The sequence below is a fragment of the Dipodomys spectabilis genome, unplaced genomic scaffold, assembly GCF_019054845.1.
Source record: "Dipodomys spectabilis isolate Male_0828 unplaced genomic scaffold, ASM1905484v1 ptg000034l, whole genome shotgun sequence".
Taxonomy (NCBI): Eukaryota; Metazoa; Chordata; class Mammalia; order Rodentia; family Heteromyidae; genus Dipodomys; species Dipodomys spectabilis.
The window spans coordinates 2057262-2084378 of record NW_024870711.1 but is presented as its reverse complement, the minus strand read 5'-3'; the positions used below and the strand labels follow the sequence as shown (position 1 = coordinate 2084378).

Genomic DNA, 27117 nt, shown 5'->3' with positions numbered 1-27117 from the left:
ATTATGGTGGGCCCTAATCCAGTATCAATTAGAGCCCTTATTTTAAAAGGGAAGTTTGGACACAGACACAGAGGGAAAACAATATGAAAGGACATAGGGAGAAGAAGCCAAGCGTAAGCCACAGAGAAAGGCCCAGAAGGAATCAGCTCTGCCAGTACCTTGATCTTCAGCTTCTAGGCTCCAAAACTGTGAAGCAGCCCATTTCTGTTGTTTAAGCCACAAAGTCTTTAGTACCTTTAGTACCTTCTTATTAGGACAGTTATGGCCTACTAATTTTGAAGCTACTAATTTTTGCCTCACGTTTTGGTTCACACTTGTAGTCCCAGAACTTGGGACACTGAGGCAGGAAGATATTGCTTAATGAGACTATTTAAAAAGAAAAAAAGGAATGAATGGATAGAAAAATGAATAGATGGATGGAAGAATGACTATAATACCATAAACTTGTTTTGCAGTGAAAGTTCTAATAAATGCTAATAAACCAAAAAAGAATACTGCTTAAAAATAATTAAGATTCTTAATTAATGTAACTTGTTTTAAAAAGATTCTTTGAGTTATTTTTGTACATTTTTCTTTGAATCCATCACTTTTATGTAGAAAACTAAAAAGCATGTGTTTCTTTTTTTTTGGGGGGGGGGGGGGAAGTCTGGTCGTGGGGCCTGAACTCTGGGCCTGGGCGCTGTCCCTCAGCTCTTCAGCTCAAGGCTAGTGCTCTACCACTTGAGCCACAGCGCCACTTCCGGATTTATTTTTATTTTTATTTTTTTGCTTATGTGGTGCTGAGGAATCAAACCCAGGGCCTCATGCATGCAAGGCAAGCGCTCTACCACTGAGCCACCTTCCCAGCCCCATATGTGTTTCTTATTAGTGATAATTCTCTACCCCACTAGTATCAGCTTAGTTGTACTGCTGTAGTTTTCCTTTCCCTTCCTTCCCTTCTCCTTTTCCATTCCTTCCCCCTTTCCTTTTTCCTTTTCTCTTCCCTTCCTGTCGTTTTCCCTCCCTTTTACAATGCTTAGGCTTCAATCCAGGGTCTTGAATATAGTAATGAAGCATTTTGCTATTGACTACAATCACAGCCCTGATTGGCATTGGACTAGATCTGGAATTTTTAGATTGTTTATGGGCATCAACACATGAAATCCTTCCGTTTACTGATTGTAAGGAAGTAAGGTCTGCCATGGCATTTTATAGGAAGGCAACTGAAAAGAAGCTCGGAGTTGTGGGCAAGATTGGCAACTTTCAGAAAGAGAAAAAAGCTTGAACTCGAAGGGCTGATATTGACAAGTATTGAACCAGAAGATAGATAGATGTATGGGGAATTTGCAGAATGGAGGAGGAAAAAAAATGTTTTCTCAGTTGAAGAAACTCAGCTTATGGTAGAATGTGATGATTGAAGGCAGATGTAAAGGGTTTTGAACGTTCTTAAGAGAATTACATTTCTTGGAAAAACAAGGGATGTACGTGGTATGTCTGGTTCTCTTCCCAGGAGAGCACTCCCTCCTCTGTAGACTCCTGTGGGAAATGAAGATGCTGGCTTACTCCCGACTAGGCCTCGCCACCCCTGTTTTCACTGTCCAGGACCAATCCCTTGATTGTGTTGATTATCACTTTATCCTTGACTTTGCCCTGTGACTCATACTGTCCTCCTCAGACCATTTGACAGTCTCTGCCCCCAAGGATTACTTTATTTGCCGTCTGTTCTACTTTCTACACTGATTCTCCTGGGAAACAGCTTTACTCACATGGATTCCATTTTCATCCAGGTGTCAACATCTTTAGCCACAACCTCTCTCCTGTTCTCACCACCTGTGTTTTTCTTGGTACATGTAGAACATTTTCTGCAAGCAAAGTTCTCAGGTTGGGCTGTGTGTTCACCTTCACAACACTTATTGGCCTCTTAGCCATATGAGCCTTTACGGCAGACTTTCCTCCTTTGGAGATCTGTCCTCATTCTGTGCTGCTGATCTTTGTTGGAAATGTTTTGGGTCATGTTCTTTTGTGTTTGAGCCTGATCTCTTCTTCCACTTCTAGTTAATCCTTCCCAGGCTCTGCCCAGCTGTTGATTCCCCATTGTCTTTTTCAGAATGGTTTATGTTCATTGAAGAGCCAATCCAGCACATAGGACCCAGATACTGATTGTCTAAACACTGACAACTCCTGACACCAGACCTTCCATAAGCTAAGCAATCTATTCCTACAAGTTTTGGGGCGCATAGTTAGTTGAACACTGTACATTTCAGCTTAGAATGGATATTTCAGTCTGCCAGTGTTCTGTCACTTGTCTTGTTGAAGACAGGTTGCATTCTCCCCTCCAGCATTACTTCCTCTCCCTCCCTTTTGCCACCTTGGAGCCCCACTCCTCTTGGTCCTTCAGACATACCTGATTCCTCTCTGTCTTTTGCCCTTACATCTCATCTGTCACTGTGTCTTCCATTTCACTTCAGAGCCCCATATTTCCATTCTGTCCTTAGCTTTCTCAGCTAGTTCTTCATCCAGATCCCTCTTGAGCTGGCCTCTGGACTGCTGCGAAGGCCCTCCCTCTGGCCATGCAACCTGCCTGCATCTCTTAGTCTCTCTTCATACTCAAGACCAGTGGTCTGGCCACTGTGCATCAGAAAAGTGACAATCCTTCTTGGTAAATTTTCTTTCTCTTAATAATTCTAATAGTCATATTTCTCAGACGTCAAACTAACAGAAATGAGAGATGATTTAGGATTTTCCTTGTGGGTGTACTTTATTTTACTCAAAGATATACATTCAAATATGTCCCACAGTCTATTTTAGATCTGTCTTCTCTCCCTACTGACTTTTATCTTTGCTTGGCTGTTGCTGTACCTGATAGTGTTTGGTGCTACTGAATTTGAGGACCTAAAAAGTAAATAAATTTTGTTATTGGCATGGAGTTGAGAATCAAGTAGACCTCAGTCGAAAACCCAACCCTTCTAATAGAAGCATCGTGACTTTGGACAACCTGTGTCATCTCCTTAAGCTCTGTTTACTTATCTGTGCAGTTGTGGGGAGTAAGCACCTGGAGTCTGACAAAGGAGCAGAGGCACCTGTGATGGTCCCCTACATCTTGCTAGCCTGTGTGTGAGCAAGTGAAGGTCGGAGGAGACAGTGAGCAGCTTTCATTTGTGGAGGGGCTTCACTCAGCTTCTAGGAGGCAGGAGTTATGAGACTTGGATAAATGAGCAGTTGGTGTATACAGTGTGTTCTGATGGTTAATTATTACCCTAGAATTTGTTAATATGTTACTCATTTGCAAGTATGGCTAGATTGTTCCTAAGCAAAGCAGAGGCTTCCTGAGGGTAGAGGCTACAATGCCATAGTTCCCCCGGTGAAGCTGATTTTTTACCCTCTTTGCAAAACCTAGAACACCTCTGCCTTTCCAGATCTTCCATCTTTCTAATCGCAGCTCACATCTTATCGTGCTGTAAAACCTTGCCTGACCACAATACATCCTGATTCCTCCTTCTGAACTATGCTGTTTACCTTGACAAGTTGCTTATGGTATCTAGAATTGCCAATTGTCCTTAACAACCACAGGATTTGATAATGCTGTGCAATTTTCAAGTTCCTTTAGGTCAGTAGTAATGTCATCTTTGTCTTTATATTTCCTTCCAGTGTAGCTCTTTTTTATGCAGAGGACTTATTTTTTATTTTTTTGGTGCTGGTCCTGGGACTTGAACTCAGGGTGTAGGCACTGTCCCTGAGCTTTTTTTGTTCAAGGCTAGTGCTAAACAGCTTGAGCCAAAGCTCCACTTCTTGCTTTTAGTTGATTAATTAGAGATAAGAGTTTCACAGACTTTCACTGGCTTCAAACTGCAGTCTTCTGACCCCAGCCTCCTGAGCAGCTAAGATTACAGGCCTGAGCTACCAGTACCCAGCATGTAGAGATCCCTTAATGCAGATTTAATGATTGATTTTATTTCAGCTTTTTTTTCTCTTTCAAATGCTCAATGTTCCAATCTCTAGTATTGTTATTGTTATTGACAAAAGAATTTTGTGGCAATACTGGTGGTCCTAAACTATGCACTAGTGGAATTATATATTACAACTAGTGGGTAAACACACTGGCTGAAAATGGTACAAAATCCCCAAAGATATTTAGTACACATTATGTAAAAATGCATCATTTAGAGAGAGGCTCACCTGAAATGATCTTCATACTTCTGAAATACAAACTGATAAGCAGGGTAATTATTTAAAATTTATAAATCTAATGTGCTATGTTAAGAATTTTTCCTAGTACTTTACAATACCATGAGACATCTAGTCATCCTGTTTCACAGGGTCTTCAAGGGTAATACAAATTAACCCTACCCTAGGGGTTTCAAACATTTTTATTTAGATGTATGCATCTGACATTCTTGTATTTTGACATTTTCCTTAGCTTATCACAAGCAAAATATATAAGACAACTATGGTGTTCATTTCAGTATGGGAATTTAATTCTTCCTCTGAGTTCTTGATTATAGGGAAAAACAGTTACAAAAAAGGAAAGACAAAAAATCTATACCTTTCATCAAATATCTTTTAACCAAGAGTATGTCCAGAAGACTTGAAGGAGTAAAAAAGTTTGTTAGTCCTTGAAATAAGGTGTTCTGGATTCCATTCCCTTAATAATATACCTAGATACTAAGTGGTGATCTATGTCATATCTGCCAACCCAAATTAAGACTTAATTACTGATTCAAACAAAATATCTCCAGTTTTTACCTATAATTCCTCCTCTGTGCTTTGCTAGAATCTAGTAAAAATGAATTCAATTAAAATTTTGTTTTAATCATCATTGAACTCTTATTACTTATCCCTGTAGTTTCACCAGAGTCTGATCTTCCAGTAGATAATTTGGGGGTGGTGAAATGAAAGGAAATGTACTCAGATGTGAAGCAACTCTTGAGTTCATCTTGTTGTGAAATATGAAGTTATGAGGAAACTAAGCAAACAAGTAAGGGAAAATAGACTCAACAAGCCAATCCTTGAAGAAATGTCATTTGTTAAAGAAAAAAATAATGAATTAAGACCTCAAGATCATGAAGATTTTTTTGAAGTATTTTTAGTAGGTAAAGAAACATCCATAACATGTAATAAATGACTTTCTCATTTAACCATAAAGACTAAGAGAGAGAAGAAGACACACAATTAATTCCTCAGGTGTGAATTAATTCCTCAGGATCTGATTTTGCTCACTATCATAGAAACTTACCCCCATAGAAGCTTACCCCTTAATTCTTTAGTTCCCACAGTCACATCTTAGTAAGAACAAGGTGGGGAGGATATGTGTGTGTGTGTGTGTGTGTGTATGTGCACGCGCACGCACATGTGTAGTGTGTGCTTACCACACATGACCAGCTCTAAGAGTCACCCTGTCTAGGGGACACTATCCTAGCATCTGGTGTGTACTGGGTGCTCAAAAATTTATAAACTAGAAAATGATATGTGATTTTTGAGAATTATAAGGAATAGGATCTTGATTAGGGGTTGAAATCGGGTGTTGGAGATTGTTGGGGGCACTTGTGAGAGGAAGTTGTGCTAATGAGTGAAAGAGGATGAATAGGATCCAATGGATTGCGGGCAAGTATGAAACTGGAACATTGAAAACATGTTGAAATGGTATCACGAAGTGGGGAAGAGGGGCAGGGAGAGTAATGGGAGGGTGGATTGGAATACATTGTATACATGCATGGAAAGTCCCCCTTGTATAGCTAATATATGCCAATAAAAATAAAATGTACTCGCAGAAGGAATGAAATTGAGCGTTAGAATGCTTGTGGATATAGATGGCATCTTGAAAAAGGCAAGAAGCAAATACTTGGAAATTAATATTTTGAAATGCACATATATGTTTTTTAATGTAACACAAACATTTGAATAAAGTAGTTCAAAGAGAGTGGTCAGGGTCTTTGTGGTCTAAACATACAGGCCAGCAAAATGTACCCTAAGTCTGGGTAAGTTGAGCTTGTTTTGGGAACAAGACTGTCTGTTCTCTGTGACAACAAAGAATGAGTTCTTATAAATCACTTCTGTTAAGCATAGATATGTATTAATGTCAGCTTATAGGCACTACTTTTTATTTGTCATTCATTGAAGTTCTATGTATAATTTTTTGATAGAAGCTGTCATAACTCGTAATAAATTTGTTTTTAATTGGTTTTCCTTGATGATTCCAATAGCATCTCCATGAACTCTGAAGCATTAAAAATCACGTGAGATGTTCAGTGTTGAGATTTTGACTTGTACAAGTCAGAGGGCATGGTAGGGGAACACTCTTTTGTAGAAGCTAAGTTCTAGACTGTAGTCCCTTGTACTTTCGATCAGTGCAGCCATTCTGTTAGAGTTTATCTTAGGAGGCCACTAAGCCTTCTGTGGAGAGGTTTAGGTGAGATGCCCTCTGTAGGGAGCAGGTGTGATTATTGCAGATTTATTCTACCATGATTCCCTGGGTCCCTTGTGTTCTTTCCCAAGGGCTCAAAACCTGTCCTCACAGTTGTGTCACTGTAGTCTCTCCAGCCTCTTACCATGGAGGAGGGGGAGGCAGTGCCACTTTCTCTTCTAAAACCCAGAAGGGCTGAGATAACTTAAAAAGCAACAGAGATCTGCCATAGGATTACATTGAAAATTCCCTATTAATAAGCCCCTGCCATTTCTGGGGAAAAGAAAATTGTCAAGTGAGGAGGTAAACGAGCCTTGAGGAATACAGAGGTCAACACACACAAAGAAATGAGAGGAAACATTCAGCTATTCCTCTAGAGTAGAAGCATATAGGTCCCCTGCCCACTTCCCTGTCCCTGAGTCAGGGATCTCAATAAATATAGACTGGTGAAAGGTGGTGGATTTGACACAGAGTCAGAAAGGAGAAATAATTTGGAATTAAGTTTGTTGTAGCTGTAAGATTATTTTAAGGTTAAGCTACAAAACTTCCGGCAGTGTTTTATTCCTTAGAAAGACATTTTAGGGCTTTGAATAAAACCACTGAAGACTTTCTTTAGCTATATCTTATTCTTTGCTTCCCAGAGCAAAATGGCCTCTGCTGCGGTACAAAGGTAGGAAGCTGTTTGGAGAATTGGGTCTAGTTCTTGGGATAGTGGCTGTTTGACCCTAGCAGGGACTGCACCAGGTCCAGAGTCGGAGGCAGTTGGCTGGCCATAGCAAGAAGTGCAGGGAGGTTCTGGCCACTGGTCTCCTCTCCTGTCCTGGGCATCTGTCACCAGAGGCAGCCAGTGATGGTTTCCACAGTTTTATGACCCTTGGCTGTCATCCCAATAACAAATAAGTCATAAGCCACCCTCTTCCCCTCTGTAAAATTCCACTTCTGCACACTGGCCTTTTTACCCAGAACCTTTCGAAAGAGCAGAAGCAGGGAACAGTGCCTCATTGCCTTTATGTCTAATTGGTGTATTTGTGCTGTCACCTCCCCTGATACCCATGTCTTCCCAACAAGGACAGGGGCCTGTGGAATAAGGAGAGAGAGACAGGAGAACTAAGGGAAATGTTTATTTTGCTTAGTCTTTTCTATGGATAAATGACTGAAAGTCAAGGAATTGGTCATTTGCACATTGTATAAAACATTTTGAACAATATGGGTATTTGTATATTATTTAGAACGATATGGGAATTTCATTAATAGAGAAGAATCATTTGTGTGTCATTTAGAATTAAGGCAAGGTTAACATGAAGAGAAAGAGCCATAAAGCCAAAATAATCCTGTCAGGCACAAGGACATGGTCAGATGGTAGTTATAGTGCCCAGGCCAACGTTGGAATCGTCACTGAAATCAGAAGGGAAGCTCCTGCTGACCCTTGGCGTCAGGATAAAGGTGGGGCTCTGAATAGGGCTTGGGGATGAAGCCAGAACTGCCCTGAGGAGGTAGAGACAGTCCAGTGAAGCAGAGACTGGCTGCCATGCCTAGAACAGAAGCTGCCTAGCCTCGGCCTTGGTTACTGTTGTTGGGTTTGTTAGTTTGTTTATTGAGACAGGCTTTTACTTTATATCTCAGGCTGGCCTTGAATTCTTGATCCTCCTGTCTTAGCCTTATAACCAAATGCTGGGTTTATAGGTGTATGTTACCATGCCTAGCTGTCTGCCTTGGTTTTAAAAATGTGGAAAAGTTGTTGGGCACCAGTGGCTCACGCCTGTAATCCTAGCTACTCAGGAGGCTGAGATCTGAGGATCACAGTTTAGACACAGCCCAGGCAGCAAAGTCTGAGAGACTCTTTATCTCCAATAAACCACTAGAAATTGGAAATGGTAGAGCACTCGCCTTGAGCTGAGGGACAGCACTTAGGCCCAGAGTTCAAACCCTGCAACCAACCAAAAAGAAAAAACAAGTGTAGAAAAGTCTAGGCAGGTTTTTCTCTAATTTCCAAAGTCAGGCTAGCTTCTATAGATTCATATGACTGGTGATTTCTCTAAGGCTAGAAACCAAAGCACTACTGGACACATGGCTAGTTAGAGGGCTTATCTGTCAACAGTGTCCACCATGACCTTAGTCTACTGCTAAAACACAGGCAGTATGAAGTAAAAGCCATAACTCCTGTTGTTGGATATAGTTTTGTTATGGAAACATGACCTAAATATGTGAGCAAACAGTATACACAGTAAACAGTGTGCTGGCCATACTGGTGCACACATGTAATCCCAGCGTTCTGAAGACTGAGACTGCAGGTGTGTGTGTGTGTGTGTGTGTGTCTGTGTGTGTGTGTGTGTGTGTCTGTGTCTGTGTCTGTGTTATAAAATAAGAGATTGTATAGGGCAGAAACACAATTCATAATCAAGTGGCTGGTATTTATGCTAAGCATCACATGAAGAGAGACTTGGGAGTAGTCTCTGTGGATTGGAGCTGTCTAGAAAGAAGGGTTGAAACTGGCTGGTGTTTAGATAGAGAACAGCAGGGTGGGGGCAGGGGGCATTCCACAGGGCGATGTGAAGAGTGGGAAGGTAGGAATATAGAGGAGGAGGCAGCTTCATGAGAGTTGAGAGTCCTAGAGTTTGGTGTGAAGCTGAAGGCAGCCAGGTGGTCACTGCAATCAGAATATTGAAGTATTAAGTCTTCAACTCTATCCCCTGGCTACTAAAGAGTCATGGAAAATTTTTGGACAGAAGAACAGTGTGCTCAGGGATGTTGTATGAAGATAAAGCTGGCAGCAAAGTGTAGGCAAGTGTAGAAGGGAGAAGTACACAAGTAGATCAGGGCTCCCAGTTTGCGTTGGAAAGTGGTAAGTGTTCCAAGTATGGAAGTAGAAGCAAGAACAGAAATAGACAGGTATTCAGTAGACATTTTAAAGGCAGGAGAAATTAAGACTTACTGTCTTCTCTGTAGAAATAATCCTCAAAAGTAAATCCAGCCAGGCGCCGGTGGCTCACACCTTTAATCCTAGCTACTTAGGAGGCTGAGATCTGAGAATCATGGTTCAAAGCCAGCCAGGGCAGGAAAAGTCTGTGAGACTCTTATCTCCAGTTAACCACCAGAAAACTGGAAGTGGCACTGGGATAGCACCCAAGCCCAGAGTGCAAGCCCCACAACTGACAAAAAAAAAGTAAATCCATCCAGGCATGATGGCTCACGCCTATTTTCCTCCTACTCAGGAGGTCAAGACAAGAGAACCAGGAGTTTGAGGCCAGCCCTGGCAAAGCTAATGAGCCCTGGCTGAAAAACAAAGTACAAACAAAAGTGTTGGGGGCTTAGCTTAAGTGGAAGAGCACTTGTTCAGCAAGCATGGAGCTTTGGATTCAATCCCCAGTACTGAAAAGAGGAAAGGGGGGAAAAAAAGAAACATAACGACGCCACAGTCTGAGAACTAAGAGACTAGAGTATTTTCTGCCAACAAATATGATGGTGCATGCCTATAAAGCAAACCATATCCAAAAAATAACAGAAGCTGGAATATGGCTCAAATGGTAGAGCAGTAAGCGCAAGCACAAGGCTCTCATACTTTTTTTTTTTTTTTTTTTTTGGTCAGTTGTGGGGCTTGAACTCTGGGCCTGGCACTGTCCCTCAACTCTTCAGTTCAAGGCTAGAGCTCTACCACTTGAGAAGGCCCTTATCCTAACTCCAGCATTACCAAATACATATTGAGCAGAAATGGAGTGGTAAGATGGGGAGGGTAGGATGGCTATGTTTGTGGGAGAAGATAAGGAATTCATCAGACCTGATGTAGCAGGGGCAGAAATACATTAGTAGAATGGGGGTGCTTGGCCTGTGAGGAACTTGTGGGAGTCTCCTGTATAGAGATGTGAGCTTAAACCACCAGAATGGATGATGCCTTCCAGAGAAGAGTCCCAAGTGCTGGCAATGCCAGAGTTTTAAGGGAAGAACCACCCAAATATATGGTGTCCTGGAGATTCATGTGAGACCAGATAAGACCAATAAGAAGGAAGTCGAGGTCACCAGTATCAGATATTGCAGCAGGTGAGGAAGAAGATGGCCTGAAAAAGACCACTGGAACCAGCACTTAGGAAGTCATTTATATTTCAGAGCATATGCCTATAGTGCATGAATATGTTAGGGTGATAGATAAGGAAGTGAGCATTGTGAGGCAAGGTAGCTCACACCAGTAGTCCCAGTTTCGGAGGAGGTAGAGATCAGAAGTTCGAGGTCAGGCTGAGCAAAAAGTCACACTTACTTCAAAAAATAAGATGGATCATGGTAGTGCATCTCTATAATCCCAGCTTGTGAGGAAAGAAAGACTATGGTCTAAGACTTGGGCAAAAACATGAGACCTTATCTGAAAAACTAAAGCAAAAAGGGGCCACATGTAAAGAAGTGTGAGTAAGCCCTGAGTTCAAATCCCAGTACTACCACCACTACTAAAAAAAAAAAAAAAGTAGTAGTAGTAAGCATAACAAAAAGGGAGCACAAACTATTGACTTATAGGTAAGAGGAAGGAAGAGGTCAAGAGGGGGGGAACTCCAGCTGTTACTCCTCATTCTTTCCAAACTCTGAGTTTTTGCCTGCATGTACACATGAAGGCAGAAGGAAAAGATGAGGTCATTAATTCATGTGGCTAACCCTATTCAGTATCTATTAAGGACTTTGGTGCGGTTACCAGGGGGAAAGTAAAACTGCAAGTAAAAAGAACAGTGGAGGAAACTAAGAGTTTGAAAGAAAATGAGAGAATATGGGTCACGAGAACGGGGGAAGGAGAGCACATCTATCTTCCTCTGGGACTGGAGAGACAACGCAGAGAATGGAAGATGGAGAGAGATTCATGAGTATTTTGAAATGCAGGAGAGACTAAAGGAGGAAAGAAAGGCTGACGTCAAGCTTCTGGACAAAGTAGAATGTGAGTCCTTTGCTGATAGAGGGAGGGACAAGGTGGCATGGTGAAGAGGAAGATGTTAAATAACTATTCTAGGTAGGGTAGGGCTTCAGAGAGCCCAGAGGACAGGTCAGCCAAGCACCAGCAGCACCTACCCAGCCCCACTGCCTTTCTATCTCTGTTGCTGTTTATCAGTGGCAGCTTAGAAAATGGGTAGCCGTCATTTCTCCTTTCACCTTTAAGGACTTAGCCTTTCTTATCCTTTTACTCCACTTCCTTAACGTTTTTATGTGAAGTTTTGTTTGGTTCTGTATCACAATAATTATAAGTGGAACAGGGTCTTAATGATTTCTCGGGTTATTTAATTACAGATATGTTGGTATGATGTCATAATACTTTCTAAGAAATTTATTGATATATAACTTTAACAAAATAAGAATGAAGAGCCCATGAACTATGCTATTCCTGCTCCCAAAAAAGACAATGTATAGAAAAGCATCAGACCACTAGATCCTACATGACTTGGTTAAGATGACCAAGATGCCAGGTGGGAACAAAGCTCACCTAGAACCTGGAAGAGCATGTTCCCTGGGCGGGAACATGTTTCCCCCAGCGGTGGTGAGGGTTTGTTGATAAGGCTGAGCTGACTGTGGAGGTGGTCAGTTTATGTCAGTTACTGGGCCACTTGTGTAGGTGTCCATTCTAGTAGAATATAACCTGGTGAGAATAGAGGAAGAATTTGTTTTTGTCACAAATACATTTTATAAGAAATAAATGGAGCTGGACACTGGTAGCTCACACCTGTAATCCTAGTTACTCAGGAGGCTGAGATCTGAGGATCATAGCTTGAAGCCAGCCAGAGCAGGAAAGTCTGTGAGATTCTTATCTCCAGTTAACCACAAAAAAGCTGCAAGTGGAGCTAACCTTGAGCAAAAAAGTTCAAGGACAGCATTCAGGCCCAGAGTTGAAGCCCCAGAACTGGCACAAAAAAAAAAAAAAAAAGAGAAAGAATGAAAAGAAAAGAAAGAAAGAAAAGGAAGAAATGCAGAAAAGGGAGGGAGGGAGGGAAGAAGGGAGGAAAAGAAAAAAAAAAGAAAAAGCAGCTGGGGCACTGGTGGCTCACACCTAGCTACATCCTAGCTACTCAGTAGACTGAGATCTGAATATTGAGGCTGAAAGTCAGCCTGGGCAAAAAAGTCCATGAGATTCCTTTTTTTTTTTTAATTGTGAAAATACCATACAGAGGGTTACAATTACATGGGCAAGGTAATGAGTACATTTCTTATCAAGCATGGTTGCCTCCTCCTTTGTTTCCCCTTCCCATCCCTTCCCATCTCCCTCCACCCCCCCCATGTCAAAGTTGTAAAGTTCATTTTTGACATAACATCCTGTACATCTCATTGTTGTAATGAGTCTACCAGTAACCCTATTTAAACGATTTGTTTTTTCCCTTCCCCTCCACAAATTATACCAACATCAAATACAGTATCTGACCATTTTTGCTTGTCTCAGACATATACTAGTTATTGCAAATAAGGGAAACCATGGGACCTATGTTTCTTTGGGCCTGGCTTATTTCACTTAATATAATGTTTTCCAAGTCTTTCCATTTCCTTTTTTTTATAAACGTATTTTTTATTGTAAAAATACTGTACAGAGGGGTTACAATTACATGGGCAAGATAATGAGTACATTTCTTATCAAGCATAGTAGCCTCCTCCTTTGTTTCCCCTTCCCATCCCTTCACATCCTCCCCCCACCCTCCCCACCAAAGTTGTAAGGTTTGTTTTTCGACATAACGACTTGTACATCTCATTGTTGCAATGGGTCCACCTGTATCCCTGTTTTAACGATTTGTTTTTTCCCTTCCCCTCCACAAATTATACCAGCATCAAATACAGTGAAAACAGGGGTTATACCATGGGTGAGGGATATACAAAGCAACAAAGAAATATCTTATAAATATGTTAGACACAATAGCAAGAAAGAAAAAACATTTGAGTCCTTAACTTGGGGTTCATTTCGCTTAACACCAACTTATCTGACCATTTTGCTTGTCTCAGACATATTCTAGTTATTGCAAATAAGGGAAACCATGGGACCTATGTTTCTTTAAGCCTGGCTTACTTCACTTAATATAATTTTTTCCAAGTCTTTCCATTTCCTAACAATGTCATTTTTTCTGATGGAGGCATAGAATTCCATTGTGTATATATACCACATTTTCTTGATCCATTCATCTACTGAGGGGTATCTGGGTTGCTTCCATATCTTAGCTATGGTAAATAATGCTGCAATAAACATAGTCGTGCTGGTAGCTTTAGTGTGGTCTTGTTTGTGATCATTTGGGTAAATACCCAAAAGTGGGATTGCTGGGTCATAGGGGAGCTCTATGTGGAGTCTTTTGAGAGACCTCCATACTGCTTTCCAAAGTGGTTGAACATGTTTACACTCCTACCAACAATGCAGTAAGGTTCCCTTCTGTCCACATCTCCTCCAGGCCCATGAGATTCTTAGCTCCAATTAACGAGCAAAAAAAGGCAGATGTGTGGTTGTGGCCCAAGTGGTAGAGTACCAGCCTTGAGCAAAAATGCCAAGTTAAGAGAACAAATCTTTTGAGTTGAAGCTCCAAGAAGGAAGGGAAGAAGGAGGGAGGGAAGGAAGAAGGAAGCAAGGAAGGGAGGGAGGGAGAAAGGGAAAGAGAAAGTTAAGGAAGGGGAAGGAGAGAGGGAAGGAAGGAAGGAAGGACTGTGTCACTATTCTATTATCCCTGGTTCTGCTTTATAAATCTACTATCTTCCTAGTGGTGTGGAGTGTGGGAACCACTCAGTCCCACAAAAAGAATAGAGCGTGCTTCTGGGTGCCAGCAATGCTCTTTTTCAAGCTTGTTTTAAAGTGGGAGGGCAGTAATGTATTTGTCTCAAGACACTGATCAAAATGAGTGAGTGGGCCACTAAGTGAATTTGTTGAGTTTTTCTCACGCAAGGGTGACTCAAAGGTATGTTTTTCTCTTCCTTTTCCTCCAGGTATGGCCTCACATGTGCAAGTTTTCTCCCCTCACACCCTTCAATCAAGTGCCTTCTGTAGTGTGAAGAAATTGAAAGTCGAGCCGAGTTCCAACTGGGACATGACTGGGTACGGCTCCCACAGCAAAGTGTATAGCCAGAGCAAGAACGTACCACCTTCTCAGCCAGCCTCCACAACCGTCAGCACCTCCTTGCCGATCCCAAACCCAAGCCTACCTTACGAGCAGACCATCATCTTCCCAGGAAGCACCGGGCACATAGTGGTAACATCAGCCAGTAGCACTTCTGTCACCGGGCAAGTCCTCGGCGGACCACATAACCTAATGCGTCGAAGCACTGTGAGCCTTCTTGATACCTACCAAAAATGTGGACTCAAGCGTAAGAGTGAGGAGATCGAGAACACAAGTAGCGTGCAGATCATCGAGGAGCACCCACCCATGATTCAGAACAATGCCAGCGGGGCCACTGTAGCCACTGCCACCACATCCACTGCCACCTCCAAAAACAGTGGCTCCAACAGTGAAGGTGATTATCAGCTGGTGCAGCATGAAGTGCTATGCTCCATGACCAACACCTACGAGGTTTTAGAGTTCTTGGGCCGAGGGACATTTGGACAAGTGGTCAAGTGCTGGAAACGGGGCACCAATGAAATTGTGGCCATTAAGATCCTGAAGAACCACCCATCGTATGCCCGGCAAGGACAGATTGAAGTAAGCATTCTGGCCCGGCTGAGTACAGAGAGCGCCGACGACTACAACTTTGTGCGGGCCTATGAGTGCTTCCAGCACAAGAATCACACGTGCTTGGTCTTTGAGATGCTGGAGCAGAACCTCTATGACTTTCTGAAGCAGAACAAGTTTAGCCCCTTGCCCCTCAAATATATTCGCCCAGTCCTCCAACAGGTAGCCACCGCCCTGATGAAGCTCAAGAGCCTGGGTCTTATCCATGCTGACCTCAAACCAGAAAACATTATGCTGGTGGATCCCTCCCGACAGCCGTATAGAGTGAAGGTCATCGACTTTGGTTCCGCTAGTCATGTGTCCAAGGCTGTGTGCTCTACCTACTTGCAGTCCCGGTACTACAGGTAAGACTATGCACTGAGCCGACCATGGGACGTCAACCATGCAACCATGCGATGCAGTCTGCCCATTGGCACTCACAGGCAGTGTGCAGTTGATCGCAGGGGATTGGGGGGCAGGCATAAATATCTGCTACCCTCAAATGACCTCAATGTAGTGGCAAAATTGGGACCATGCCCATAAACATGAGAATTAGAAGCCATCTAAGAATGGAGCCAAGTGTGAGTCTTGATGTAGATGTTCAGAGTTCAGAAGGATCTCCGGGAGCTGGGTGAAGAGCAGAGCAGGATGGAAGAGTCAGGTGCTTGTGGATGGAAAGGATGGAGACAGCTGACAGCGAAGGGGTTGTGCTGTTAGTAATAAGCAAGATGTCACAGATGACCTCCGTGGCCAGACAGGATTTGTGAGTAGGAGAATGTAGTCGAAAAGATAGGCTGGGACCAGGTTTGGGAATGTCTTCAATGCCAGACTAAACCTGGAACAGGCCCTGGAAATGTGACAGCAGAGGGTAAGAGGTCGAAAGTGAATTCTAAGAAGACCGCTTTTCTATCCTTGTGGATGGAGGAAGGCAGAGACTGTAGTCTAAGAGCCCTCACCTCCTTCCTGAGGTGAGGAAACTAGACTTGAAGTCCATATGAATGATGGAAGAATTCTATTATCTCTTTCGTTACTATAATGAAAAGGCTAGGTGGGACTGGCTGCTTGGGGCAGGAGGCTCCCACACCAGTCTTATGGCCTTGTTGAAGCCATCAAATGCTGTGACACAGCCTGCTGCAACATCCAGTGGGAGCCCATGGGAGGCGCCTAGCGAAGAGTTGTGGAGATGGAAAGCAGGGGTCAGGGTTGAGAAATGGTGACAGGCTGTGCTAGAGGTGATACTGAACAGTCCCACAGAGATGGAAGTTTCAAGAAATGAAATGCAAACTCCCATGAGAAGGAAGGGCTGACCTACATCTCAAGAGGTTGACATCTGGCAGTGCAACAGAGTCCCACCAGTCATTGTCTCCTGAGACCCCCCTATCCCCCGTGCAATGGTGGATGTGCTTTCTCACGCCTCCTTCAAGGCCCTGGAGGAAAGGCTGGACAATGGGCTAGAGTTGTGTCGACATAGCTGGCCTCTTACCCATTCTGAGGCAGCCCGCCTGGCTCCCATGGGCTTGGCCTCGCTTCTTTCCTGGCTTGCTCCTGTTGCTGGTTCCAGCCCAGTGCACTGTTGTAAGTCTTCCTGTTCCTGTGGCTCGGCTCCTCACCCTGCCCCTCAGATGCCTGTCTCAGCCTTCTCCCCGTCTCTGTTCCCATCCTGAGACCAGATCTCAAGGCTTTGACCTTGCTGATCCTCACCCTTCCCCAATCCTTTAGCAGGGGTTTCCTGAGGTGCAGTAGCTCTTATCTAGCCTCCAAAGTCCATCCTTCTCTAGAGATGGCTTTCTGGGTGAATTCAGAAGTGCATGCAGCTCCCCTCCTTAGAGACTACCCATGGGGCTCTGTGTGCTGGTGAGGGTAGATCTACTCCTGCTGGTTTCTATTCTTCCCTCTCCCCACCTAAACCTTCAGTCTACTTCCTGTTCCTGCCGGGCATGGCAGGAAGATGTGCCCCCAATGCTGGAGACACCCAGGAAGGCAGGGCGACAGCGAAGACTGGGTGGGTAGTGGCCTAGCCCAACTGGAGGGTCAGGTATGGGCACAACAGTGTGTGTTCTTTCTGGAGATTGCTCAGACCTACCTTGAAAGCCAGCTCTGTGCAGTCCACCGTGGGTCACCAGCACACCCAGGGGTGGCCCAGGCCCAGGCTCCCTCTCTACTCACAGCAAACAGGAGGCTGCTGCTGTCACTTTATATTTAGGCCTGCAAATTCAGCAGCCAAAGGCTATTTCTTCCAGATCTTGGCCTGAGTTGGTGAACTGCTGCCAAGTCAGGAGCCGCTCAGGGTTTTATTGTTTAGTTAACCTGAGCTACTGGTCATGAACAGAAACCAGTTTCATTGACGTTTGCTGAAAATTCAGCATAGTGACTTCTAAAAAAGATTTTTTTAAATTATGCTTAAGGATGAACAAATATGTTTTAATATACACTGTGGCTTAAAAAGAAGAAAACAAAAATAGTACACTTAACAGGCAATGCATCCTTAGAGCAAAACTTGATGAATCAAGGAAGTGGCCTCAGGGATTCTGAAACCCTTTGATATGCACCTTCTCAGGCCCAGCTGCCCCCTCCTGCTGTAGACTGCTTTCAGGGACCTTGCTCAGGGTATCTGGGGGTGGCAGTGGAAGTTCGCTGTGAGAACTGGGGCAGGTCTTACCCTTCTGTGGGACTCTGGAGGTGGTGGGGGAGGGGTTGCTGACATCTGGGACCTCTTTCTTGTCAGGACAGGCACAGTCAGATCAGGCCCTTGCACTCTTGTGTCCCTCCAGGGACCCTCACTTTGAGTGTGATAGCAGCCCCTTTCTTTAGGCCTGAAGTGGCTGTTACCTAAAATTCTAGGTAGAATGACCTCTTCCTCTCTATGTTTTCTAGGGCCTTCAGCTCATGGCCAGACTGCCTGTGCTTTCAGACCAAGGGTACAGTCTACCTAGAATGAGCTTCATTTCTAAACTGCTCATCATGCACCCTTCTTACTCACATATCCCCATCTAAGCCCTGGAGCTCATAGGAACCTTTGAGTACAGTCTTTAGCTAGTTTCCTTTTGCCCTTACTCTGTAGGACAGCCAACTGTAGGCCACATTTATCAGGTTGGTTTTCCTGGTTGTTTTACTTCTTACTGGAGTGAAAAATTCTGATTGCCTATTAGAAAGGTCCTATTTCGAGAAGGAAGACATTTTCAGAACACCTTGTGCAGTTGAGCTATCTGGGACAGAGATGTACTCATATTCTGCCTGCAGGTCAGCTTCTAGAAGGACTTGTCAGATTGTCCTGCAGAGGCCCCCTCCCTCAAGTGATCCTTATATCTGAACCTGGCATATTAGCTGCAGAGGACATCTCACTCTGAAAGGGCTGGGCACTTAATGTCTCTTTGGCATTTTAAATGGGGTTGTATCAAAAGTTCCACAACCATCCCCACCTGGCGACTTGGAACCAGTATGCTATAAAGAGAGGTTCCTATCCTCAGCATGGGGGTGCTGAAAGAGGAGGTGGTGGCCTGAGAGCCGTTTGCTTGGCTGAGGTGTGTGCTGTTGAGATGTGTGTGCTTCAGGAAGCAAGAGCTGCTTTTTCAGTTGTGGGTTGGTTGGGGGGTTTTTTGGTTGGTCTGTTTTGTTTTTTGAGTCTGATTCAGGGCATTCCCTTCCAACTTGACCTTTAGCTTGAAGGTCAGTTGCATGGTTAGCCATCAGCTGCACTGCACTGGATCTCAAGCTTTGTTGTATAGAAACATCACCTAAAGGCCTGTTCTTAGAACAGATTCCTGCCAGAATCCTGTCTCAGAACTGCTGCCTTTCCCCGGGGGAGTCTCCACTGCCTGTCCACACCCAGAGACTTACCCCAGGGAACTGGAGATGAGCAGGTGCAGCAGCCTTACAACCACTCTTTGAGATACACTGCTGTAGAGGAGAGAGGGTTTTCCTCAGGTGTTTATGCCCACAGGAATAGACTGCAGGCAACCTGTATACTTGCCTTATCTCACCAAAGAAGTCTCAGCCAGGTCCTTATTTAGTTCTACATTTATACCATTTCTTTTTCAGCAGGCAATAAATTGATTCTGGAATATTTCATTCTCAGCATGATTAACAAACTATAAACAAGACCAAATAATTAAACTCTGAAAAATATATAAGCAAAAAACATTACCATTCCAGATAATCAGTGATTAAAATGTGTAGAATTTTGTTTCTGCTCTTAGCTGTTCAAAACATTCTTGGATAGACTTATCTGAGACGGATAAGACCATTACTCTCATGGTGGTTCCACAGTGGCCGGGGAACAGTGTTCACTTCTCCGTGTGGATGCAGGCCTTCCTTATTTCCTACCAATGGAGAACAGGGCATATTCCAAAATGCCATGCTACAGGCTGAAGTATAAGCTACTTGAATAAGCAGTATAGCTTTATAAAGCCACAAACAGAAATGGATGGCTAGCAATGTATTTGATTGGAAAGAGGAGTTCTGAAAGCAATCACATTAAGATATTTACTTTTTAACTTCTTTGTGACTAATAGAAACTGCAGAAGGAAGGAGATAGGTGCTTATTCATATTGGAGGATAGCAAGTAGAAAAATCTCCAACCCCCTCATTTATCCAGTTATACTTATGTGAAAGCTTGTGGAGTCCAAGCCTCACTTGTGTGAAGAAATCTGGGCTAGTAGTCTCACCTCAAATTTCCCTCATCTCTAAGGCCTTCAGGTATACAGTAAAATACTTTGAAACTTAATTTTTTTCAATAATTACTAATCTATTTATAATTACCTGACAATGATTAGTTTGTATTAAATATCTGAAGTTTTGAAGTAGGAGCTTTGAAATACTCTATATATCTTTCAGTAGAGCTCTGCCCAGATGGTGGCTGTCCTACACATACACACACTAACACATCGAAAGACATGGATGACCACATACTGCCTCAGACCACACTAGTCTACAAGCCCTGAAGACTGAGGACTCTGGTACAGAAGTAGTATCAATGCCCTGGACACTTGGCTCTGTTTTCTGCTTTCTGCAGAGCTGCCAACTGGTCTCTGACCCAAGGTGGGGGAGCAAGACCTAATCTTGAACTCAGAGTATAGACCCATTGTTTTCAGAGTGGGTTCCAAGAATCACCCAGAGTCCTTGTTGGAAATGGAGATACTTTGCAGCCTCACCAGTGGCTCACTTCTATAATCCTAGCTGTTAAGGAGGCTAAGATAATTAGGATTGTGGTTCAGAACCAGCCTAAGCAAGAAAGTTCATGAGTCTCTTTTCTTCAGTTAACCACCAAAAAGCTGGAAGTAAGACTGTGGCTCAAGGGATAGTGTGCTAGCTTTGAGCAAAAAAAGCTAAGGGACAATGCTCAGGCCCTGAGTTTAAACCCCAGTACTGGCACCAGAAAAGAAAGAGAAGGAGGGAGGGAGGGAGGGAAAAGAAAAAAGAAAGAAAGATCCTGCCTTGTCAAACCAGCCCACTGAGCAGGCACATCGGGAACAAGGTTGAAATAGGCATCGGACCAACTCCACTGCAATGCTTTTCTCCTTAAAGCCACTCTATAGGAGTATGATTGACATATGGAAAGTTGTTTTGCTTAACACCCACAGCTTGTCAAGTGTTTAGGCCCAGATACACTTCTGAAACCAGCACTCTCTGTGATAGGCATCTCCATCACCTCCAGTTTGCTCCCACCTTCTTTGTCATTATTATTATCATCCTCTGGGGAACTAACTCTGGGTGGCTTGGACTCCAGAGCGTCATCTCACAGGGAGCCTACTGTGGACCCAGTCAAGATTCAGACACGGGGTTGCTGGCACCAACTTGGCTTTGAGCTATTGCTCTTCCTCTGAGCAGTTATGAGGAAAACCATCATTAGATGACTTGTGGTCGAACCCTTGTGCCCCTGTGGCTATTAACAGTGAAAATACAAGTGTGGTTAGTGAGCATAATAGAAGAGGCTCCATGGCCTCTCAGCCAATGACCTGCAGAGAGTGGCGATTCAAAAAAGAGCATTTGGAATGGAGTGGGAATGAGAAAGCAGATGCTCCACAGAGCACATGTGATATGCCTGACTTCCACATCATAGGTGACTTCCACAATAGGTGGCACTTCCTGAGAGGTGCTCCCTCAACTCTCCCGGAGCCACAGCCGGGTTGGGAACTATAATCCTCATTCATGAATTGCACAAATGCTTTTTTTGTTTTGTTTTGTTTTGTTTTTAATTCAAAAGATATGCCAAATGCTGTATTTTGTGCTGAGCTTTCAAAACACCAGTAGGAGTGCCTTCAGCTATTCAGGGTCTTCCCCAACCCATAAATAGAACGAACTCTCCCTAGGCAGCCAGTGCTGCCGTTGCCAGGCTTCCCTCTCCTGGTCTTCTTTGGTCTGTTCCAGCTTGAACGTCTCATTAAACTGAGCAGGCACGTTCTGCCTGCTCCCCCTGGCATTGGGGGTCACGGCATGGGCCAAGTCTTGGTGTTCTCTCCATGGCAGTTGATTGCTGCATCACATCCATGAACATTTGACTGCCCTGCCCTGCACCTGGTCAGTGTCCCAGCTATCACCATGCTGACAGGTACAAGGCAGGCCTGGTACTTTTCTCCTCTTTGCCCACAGTGGCTGCACATTTACACAGGGGATAAGGAGAGTACTAAGGCCAGTACTAGGTGGAGGAGCAGGCCTTGGGGAATTATCTCCACATAACCCTTGTGCTTGGATGGAGGATAAGATGTTAGAGCTGTGGAGCCAGGCAGGGCACAGTCAGTCTGTATGGGAGAAGATCTGGGAAGCAGGAGTTGTGGATAGGGAAATGCCATTACTAGGAGCTGCTGGAGGCCACTGGGCCTGCATTCCTGCTCTGAGGAGCCTGGAGGAGCTCTAAAACTGAGGGCAGAAAAGACCTAGGGCTCTGCTCCCTGGGGTGGGGGTTGCCTTAGAGGGTAACTCACCTGTACCTTTCTGAGGGCAGAGTTTATGCAAAAGCTAAGTGGACTTCAGCAATTTCAAGGTGGAGCTGAGTCAGAAATCCAAACCAGTGTGAGCACAGCACTGAGTCAGCAAATGTGACCAACACCCTGGTATGAACCACAGCACTGCGCTTGTGCTGTAGGTCTCTGTTCTCCCATTTGATTATGTATGTGGCATTTGGAAGTAGAAAGAGAATGAAGGGAAAGTGTCTTTGTAAGCACATTTAAGCACTGTAGGCTAGGAATTCAGAGTTGAGCGCTACACTTTGTTTTGGGGGTGCTGAGAATCTGAAGCATCCAACACAGCTGGCTAGCTCCCACTGGGGTGGGTGAGTGCACTGAGCTGAATGCAGACTTGCCTGAGGAGGGAGGGATGTATGTGTGGAGAAACACACAGGCAGGTGGAGGGCAGTCGCTCTACTTCTACGTTTTCCCCATTCATATCTAGTTTGTCATAGCTGCCAGTCTCCAGGCTTCATATATGGAAGGAGCAAATGACTGACTGAATGAGTGGTATCTGCTGTCACATACAGAAACTCTCACATGCCTGGTTTCTTGTCATCCCTCAAGTCCTTTCACTATTCACCAAGTCTGGAGCCCATACTACCTGGTATCTCTGAGCGTTAGGTCATAGAGGACAAGCATCAGCCTCCTGGGCATACACGTCATAAGTGTGACATTTTAGTTTAAACCTGAAGACAGCAGCTCAACTAACAGACTAGTTCCCTGAAGCCCATTCTACTCATGAAGAAAGTTACAATAACTGTGCCAGGGCGAGCAAGCAAGGCCTGAGTGTTCACCATAGCCAGTTGAAAATGGTGCTCCACTTGGGCCCATGACTGTCCCTTTGCTCTTCTGGTTTATGGACATCTGCAGTATCCCTGCGACCTTGTCTTCACCCTGAGACATGGAGGAACCAGGCCTTCGTGGCAAGAATGAAGCTCATCCTGGCTGCTTGGCACACCTGCCCCCTAGTAGGCAGGCAGTAATACTACTGCTGTTATTACCCCTGCCGTTATTTTTACCATCATGACTATATGGAGCAGAAGATCTGGGTTGGATTCCAGGTCTGCCATTTTCTAGTTGGGAGACTTCAGGCACCTTTCCAAGCCTAGTGACTCTCAGGGTCATTGTTCATTTCTCTTCAGACAGAAATCTCAGAGCAGCTTATGAGGTTGTCATAAAGACCGAATGAGACAACGATGTGCATGTGACCCCCCTCCTTCCCGCCCCCAACGCCTGGCTCACAGAGAGTGGCTGTGTCACGACAGCCACTGGCTTTCCCAGGTCCCCTGCCTTTTTCATGGCATGTGTATATTTGATCTGCCATTTCCACGTGCTATTTACAGCCCTGCGTCCTACCACTGCCAAATTTCTTAGAGTTTTTATATCATTTCTCCTCCTGCTCCATGGACACACGGAGGCCAGGCACAGCAGGTGGGCTTGAAGAGTGAGGGTGCATATCAGCAGTGTGGTTTTCCTCCATGCCAGGAAGGCACAAAGTCCAGTGCAACTAGAAAGGTGGGTGTGGGGGGGGTTAGCTTGGGAACATGTGGAAGGGAGGGGGCAGATCTTGCTTGGTGAGAGAGGATGGCTGGTTTGAGAGCACTACCTATGCTTGTTCTGCTGCTACTGCTGCTGGCCCCAAAGCGACTACAGATATCCTGGGGTCTGTGACTGCGAGCAGAGGCTAGAGAGTGACAGAAAGTTGAACAGGGAAGCCTGGGGACACCAGACTGCATTTGATATCAGCTGGTACCTCCATCCCCCCTACATTCCACCATACCTTGGGTGTCAGCCAACACCAGAATGGTCTCCTGTGCAGAGACTTTCTTAAAGACAGCACATGTGGGGTGAGGGGGGCCTTATATGTGTTCGCATGCTGGGGACATGCCATGTGTTGAGTATCATGTGTATGTGTGTGTTAGCATGTGGGGTGTGTTGCTGTCTGTGTGGGGGGGCATGTTGGTCTGTTACCCAGCAGGTGGGCTGGTCATGCATCCCTGTATCTGAGGTCTGTAGATGTTGGCAATGAAAACAAAAGTCCTGTGGTCAGAACACAAGAGCCCACTGGTAGTACTTGTTCTCAGCCATTGACCTCTAGGATTTCTAGCCCTCTTCCTCTTATAAATTGGAACATATATTGGCAAAGAAAAAGGCACCACGTGTGAACCCCCAGAGCATAAATAGACTTGGCATGAAAGTCAGATGATGGGCTGCAACCATCAACACCCTGAGTGGGGGCAGCTGTAACTAGATTGTATGTGGGCTAAGCCTCAACAAGGCTGCATTGGATTTGAAATTAGCTTAAAGTGGTCATTTTAAAAGCATCCCCCCCCCACACACACACACATACACAGACCTCTAAGCAAACTGTTGAAAACTTTAAACTGAAAGCCCTATCGTGCCTAGTTTCTCTTCCTGTTTTTGTTTTGCCCTGCTGTGTTTGGATAAATGATGTCTTGTTCTTCCTGTCACAGGAGGATCAGGAGGGAGGGGGACAGTGATGTCTGGAAATGGCCGGGTTGGGGCACCTACAAAAACAACCGTGGAATAAACAGCTGTGATGAGGGAAGCACCCATCAGTGGGCAGCTTCTTGATTTAATGTGTTGCTCTGGGGCGGCCATGGGCCTATCCTCTCAGAGTTAGGGACAGAGAAGTGACAAACTTAGAGCTGAAATGCCAAGACTTAGGAAGGCTGGAAAGGAGGTCAAGGCCAAGTACTGTTCACTCAGCCTCCATGTGCCTGGGCTTTTGTCATGATACCTAATATTCGACAACATGATTGTCCTTACAGTAAGTAAGGACAATCCCCTACCACAGTCTAAGGGGAAACTCGTAAGAGTTGTGTAGAGAAGAAGAGATTTTGCTTCCCAGGAAATATACCTGACTGATGGCCTTGCCTCTAGGGTGGCTTTGTCCAGGTCAGTGCTGGACCGCAGAGGGCTGTGCCCCCCAGCAGGACTGGGGCCTGAGGCTACCTTTGAGGGTGGAGCTGGACTCCTTCCTGTCCTTCATTTCCTTTGGGAGGAGATGCACAGCACGTAATATTGAATCGCCAGGTTAAGACCCTGGTCTCTGTGTGTTTGCTAAGCAGAGATCTTGTCCACACCACCAGGTTTACTGTGCTGTTCCCGCCACCACACAGTGCCACCCAGACAGGGATGGGATCATCTCTTCCTGTTCCCGCTTACCTTCCGTCTTTCTGGGAGCCTCGCCTGGAACTTGCTCCTGACATCTCTAGAGGTCCTCAGCTTCCACTCCAGTTCTTAACCTCCAGATCTCTAACCTAGATTCCAAGTCCTAGGGGGCCTGTCCCCACCTGTCCTGTGTGCCTCCTCTAGCCAGAATACTGTCCTCAATCCCAGCCTGTCACATGTGCCTCAACCAAAGAGACATTTTAGGCCCTATGAGAGAACCCAAGACTGACTGTACAGTTTTACAGTGCTTGTAATTGGCTTGCCACAAATTGCCTTAGTCTGGGAAATGGAATTGGAGGTAAACCTGGTGCTCAGCATCATACCAGCTTATGATTTCGGGTCCATGTCCCCACATCTCTACCCCAGCATCTCCACGGCACACTGGTTCACTGGTTCACTATGGGCAGGGCTCTGCTCATGGGTGACACTAGGAAACCTGGCTGGAGTGAGGAGTAGGTGGCATCTCCTTTGCCATGCCCCACTTTGGAAGAGCTTTGGTACCAGGCAGGCCTACCTCCAACAAGCCCAGATCCTAAGCCAGCAGTATCACTCTTCTGTCTAACCAGAGGGAAATTTCTGTTGAGAGTCTCAGGAGAGAAATGAAGTAAGGAGGACAAAAGTCTGGCCTGGGTGGGAAAGTTACTCCTGTGATGCAGGCTTCAGGGAATTGATGTGTATGTCCCCACAGGAAGTAGCTAGCCACCAAGTCTGATGCATGGCAGGTCCTCCCATTATGGCAGTGACTCAAACTGTCCTAGTGTTTCCAGGAATCAAGCTTTGTGACCATCTCTACAGATGATTTCCGCCTGCTACAGGAAGCAGGAGTGGCAAGGGTCCCTGGCCAGCGGGTGCCAAGCAGGAACAGGACAGTTCTGAATCTCTGCTGGAGACCAGTCTGTACTCACAGCCCCAGGAATGCATTTAAGTAGCCTTATCCTCGCCCTTCTTTCCCTCACCCCCCTTCCCCCACCAGCCGCTGGTCCTCTAAAGAATGCCACGCAGTATTTGTTTTCCTGTCACGTTGGGTAGCACATGCTTCTTCTGCACAGACATTGTATGCATCTAAGCATTATTGCTCTGTTCTGTCTGCAGCCACAATGATGCCTTTGACTCTACTGGACTGAGTAGTGCATGCACAGGCACACATGTGTGCACGCACAGCTGAAATTCCCAAGTCAGGGTCAGGAGACTGAGGCAGGTGGGGTGTGTAGCCACAGTGTGCCTCTGTGTGTTCTCAGCATGCCTGCATGACACCCTAGTATGCACAGACTGCAGCAGCCTTGCCCTAGAGCCTCTTTCTAAGAACCCAGACAGGGTGGGTGCAAGTGGCTGCCCTCACAGGTAGACAGCAGCCACGGGGTAAGATTTCTCCATGAACGGTGCTGTGGCATGCATTGGTGGGAAAGGTGCCCTATGCCTGGCTCGCCCTCTGCAGCCAGTGGTCCTTGGCCCTCCCTGCTTTCCAGTGGCAGGTGAGTCCAAGGTGCTCTTGCCAACTCACTCTTCAGTGGCATTCGCTTCTTGCTGTGCTGGAGGAATGCAGGAAGGAGGCATGTGTGGCCTGAATGTGGCTATGGTCCCCAGAGGAAGCAGGGAAGGACTGTGTGCATATTCATGCCACCCCATTCCATCTAGCAAGCAAGATGCACCACACTTAATACTTTCAATTTTGCTTGCACAGCATGAGAATTGCAGGGTTTGTTTTGCCACTGAAATTGAACATTTCTGAAAAGACATGACAACATTACCTTTCCTGGCAGGTAGGAGTGAGTTCTTCCAGGAGACTTACTCCCTGCAGCCCTGGGGAAACGAGAAACTGTTGTGTTCAGATGGGGGATGTGGCGGGTCCTGCTCCTCATTGCCTCCCTCTCTGGGTTCTTGGTGTCCGTGCTCTAGGTCTGTTCAGTAGGCAGCCAGCCCCATGGCCAGTCCCCAAGGCAGACAATGGGTCTCTCTGTGTAGTCTCCAG

At 45.1% G+C, this 27117-nt stretch overlaps 1 protein-coding gene across 2 annotated transcripts in view; it reads left to right on the top strand.

Moving 5' to 3' along the window:
* Window positions 1–27117, top strand: part of Hipk2 (homeodomain interacting protein kinase 2) — a 185078-nt gene that overhangs the window by 49941 nt on the left and 108020 nt on the right. For both annotated transcript variants that reach the window (XM_042677272.1, XM_042677271.1), the window contains exon 2: window positions 14291–15374. In XM_042677272.1, the coding sequence (XP_042533206.1) occupies window positions 14291–15374 (1084 nt within the window). The remainder of the gene's footprint in view (window positions 1–14290; window positions 15375–27117) is intronic.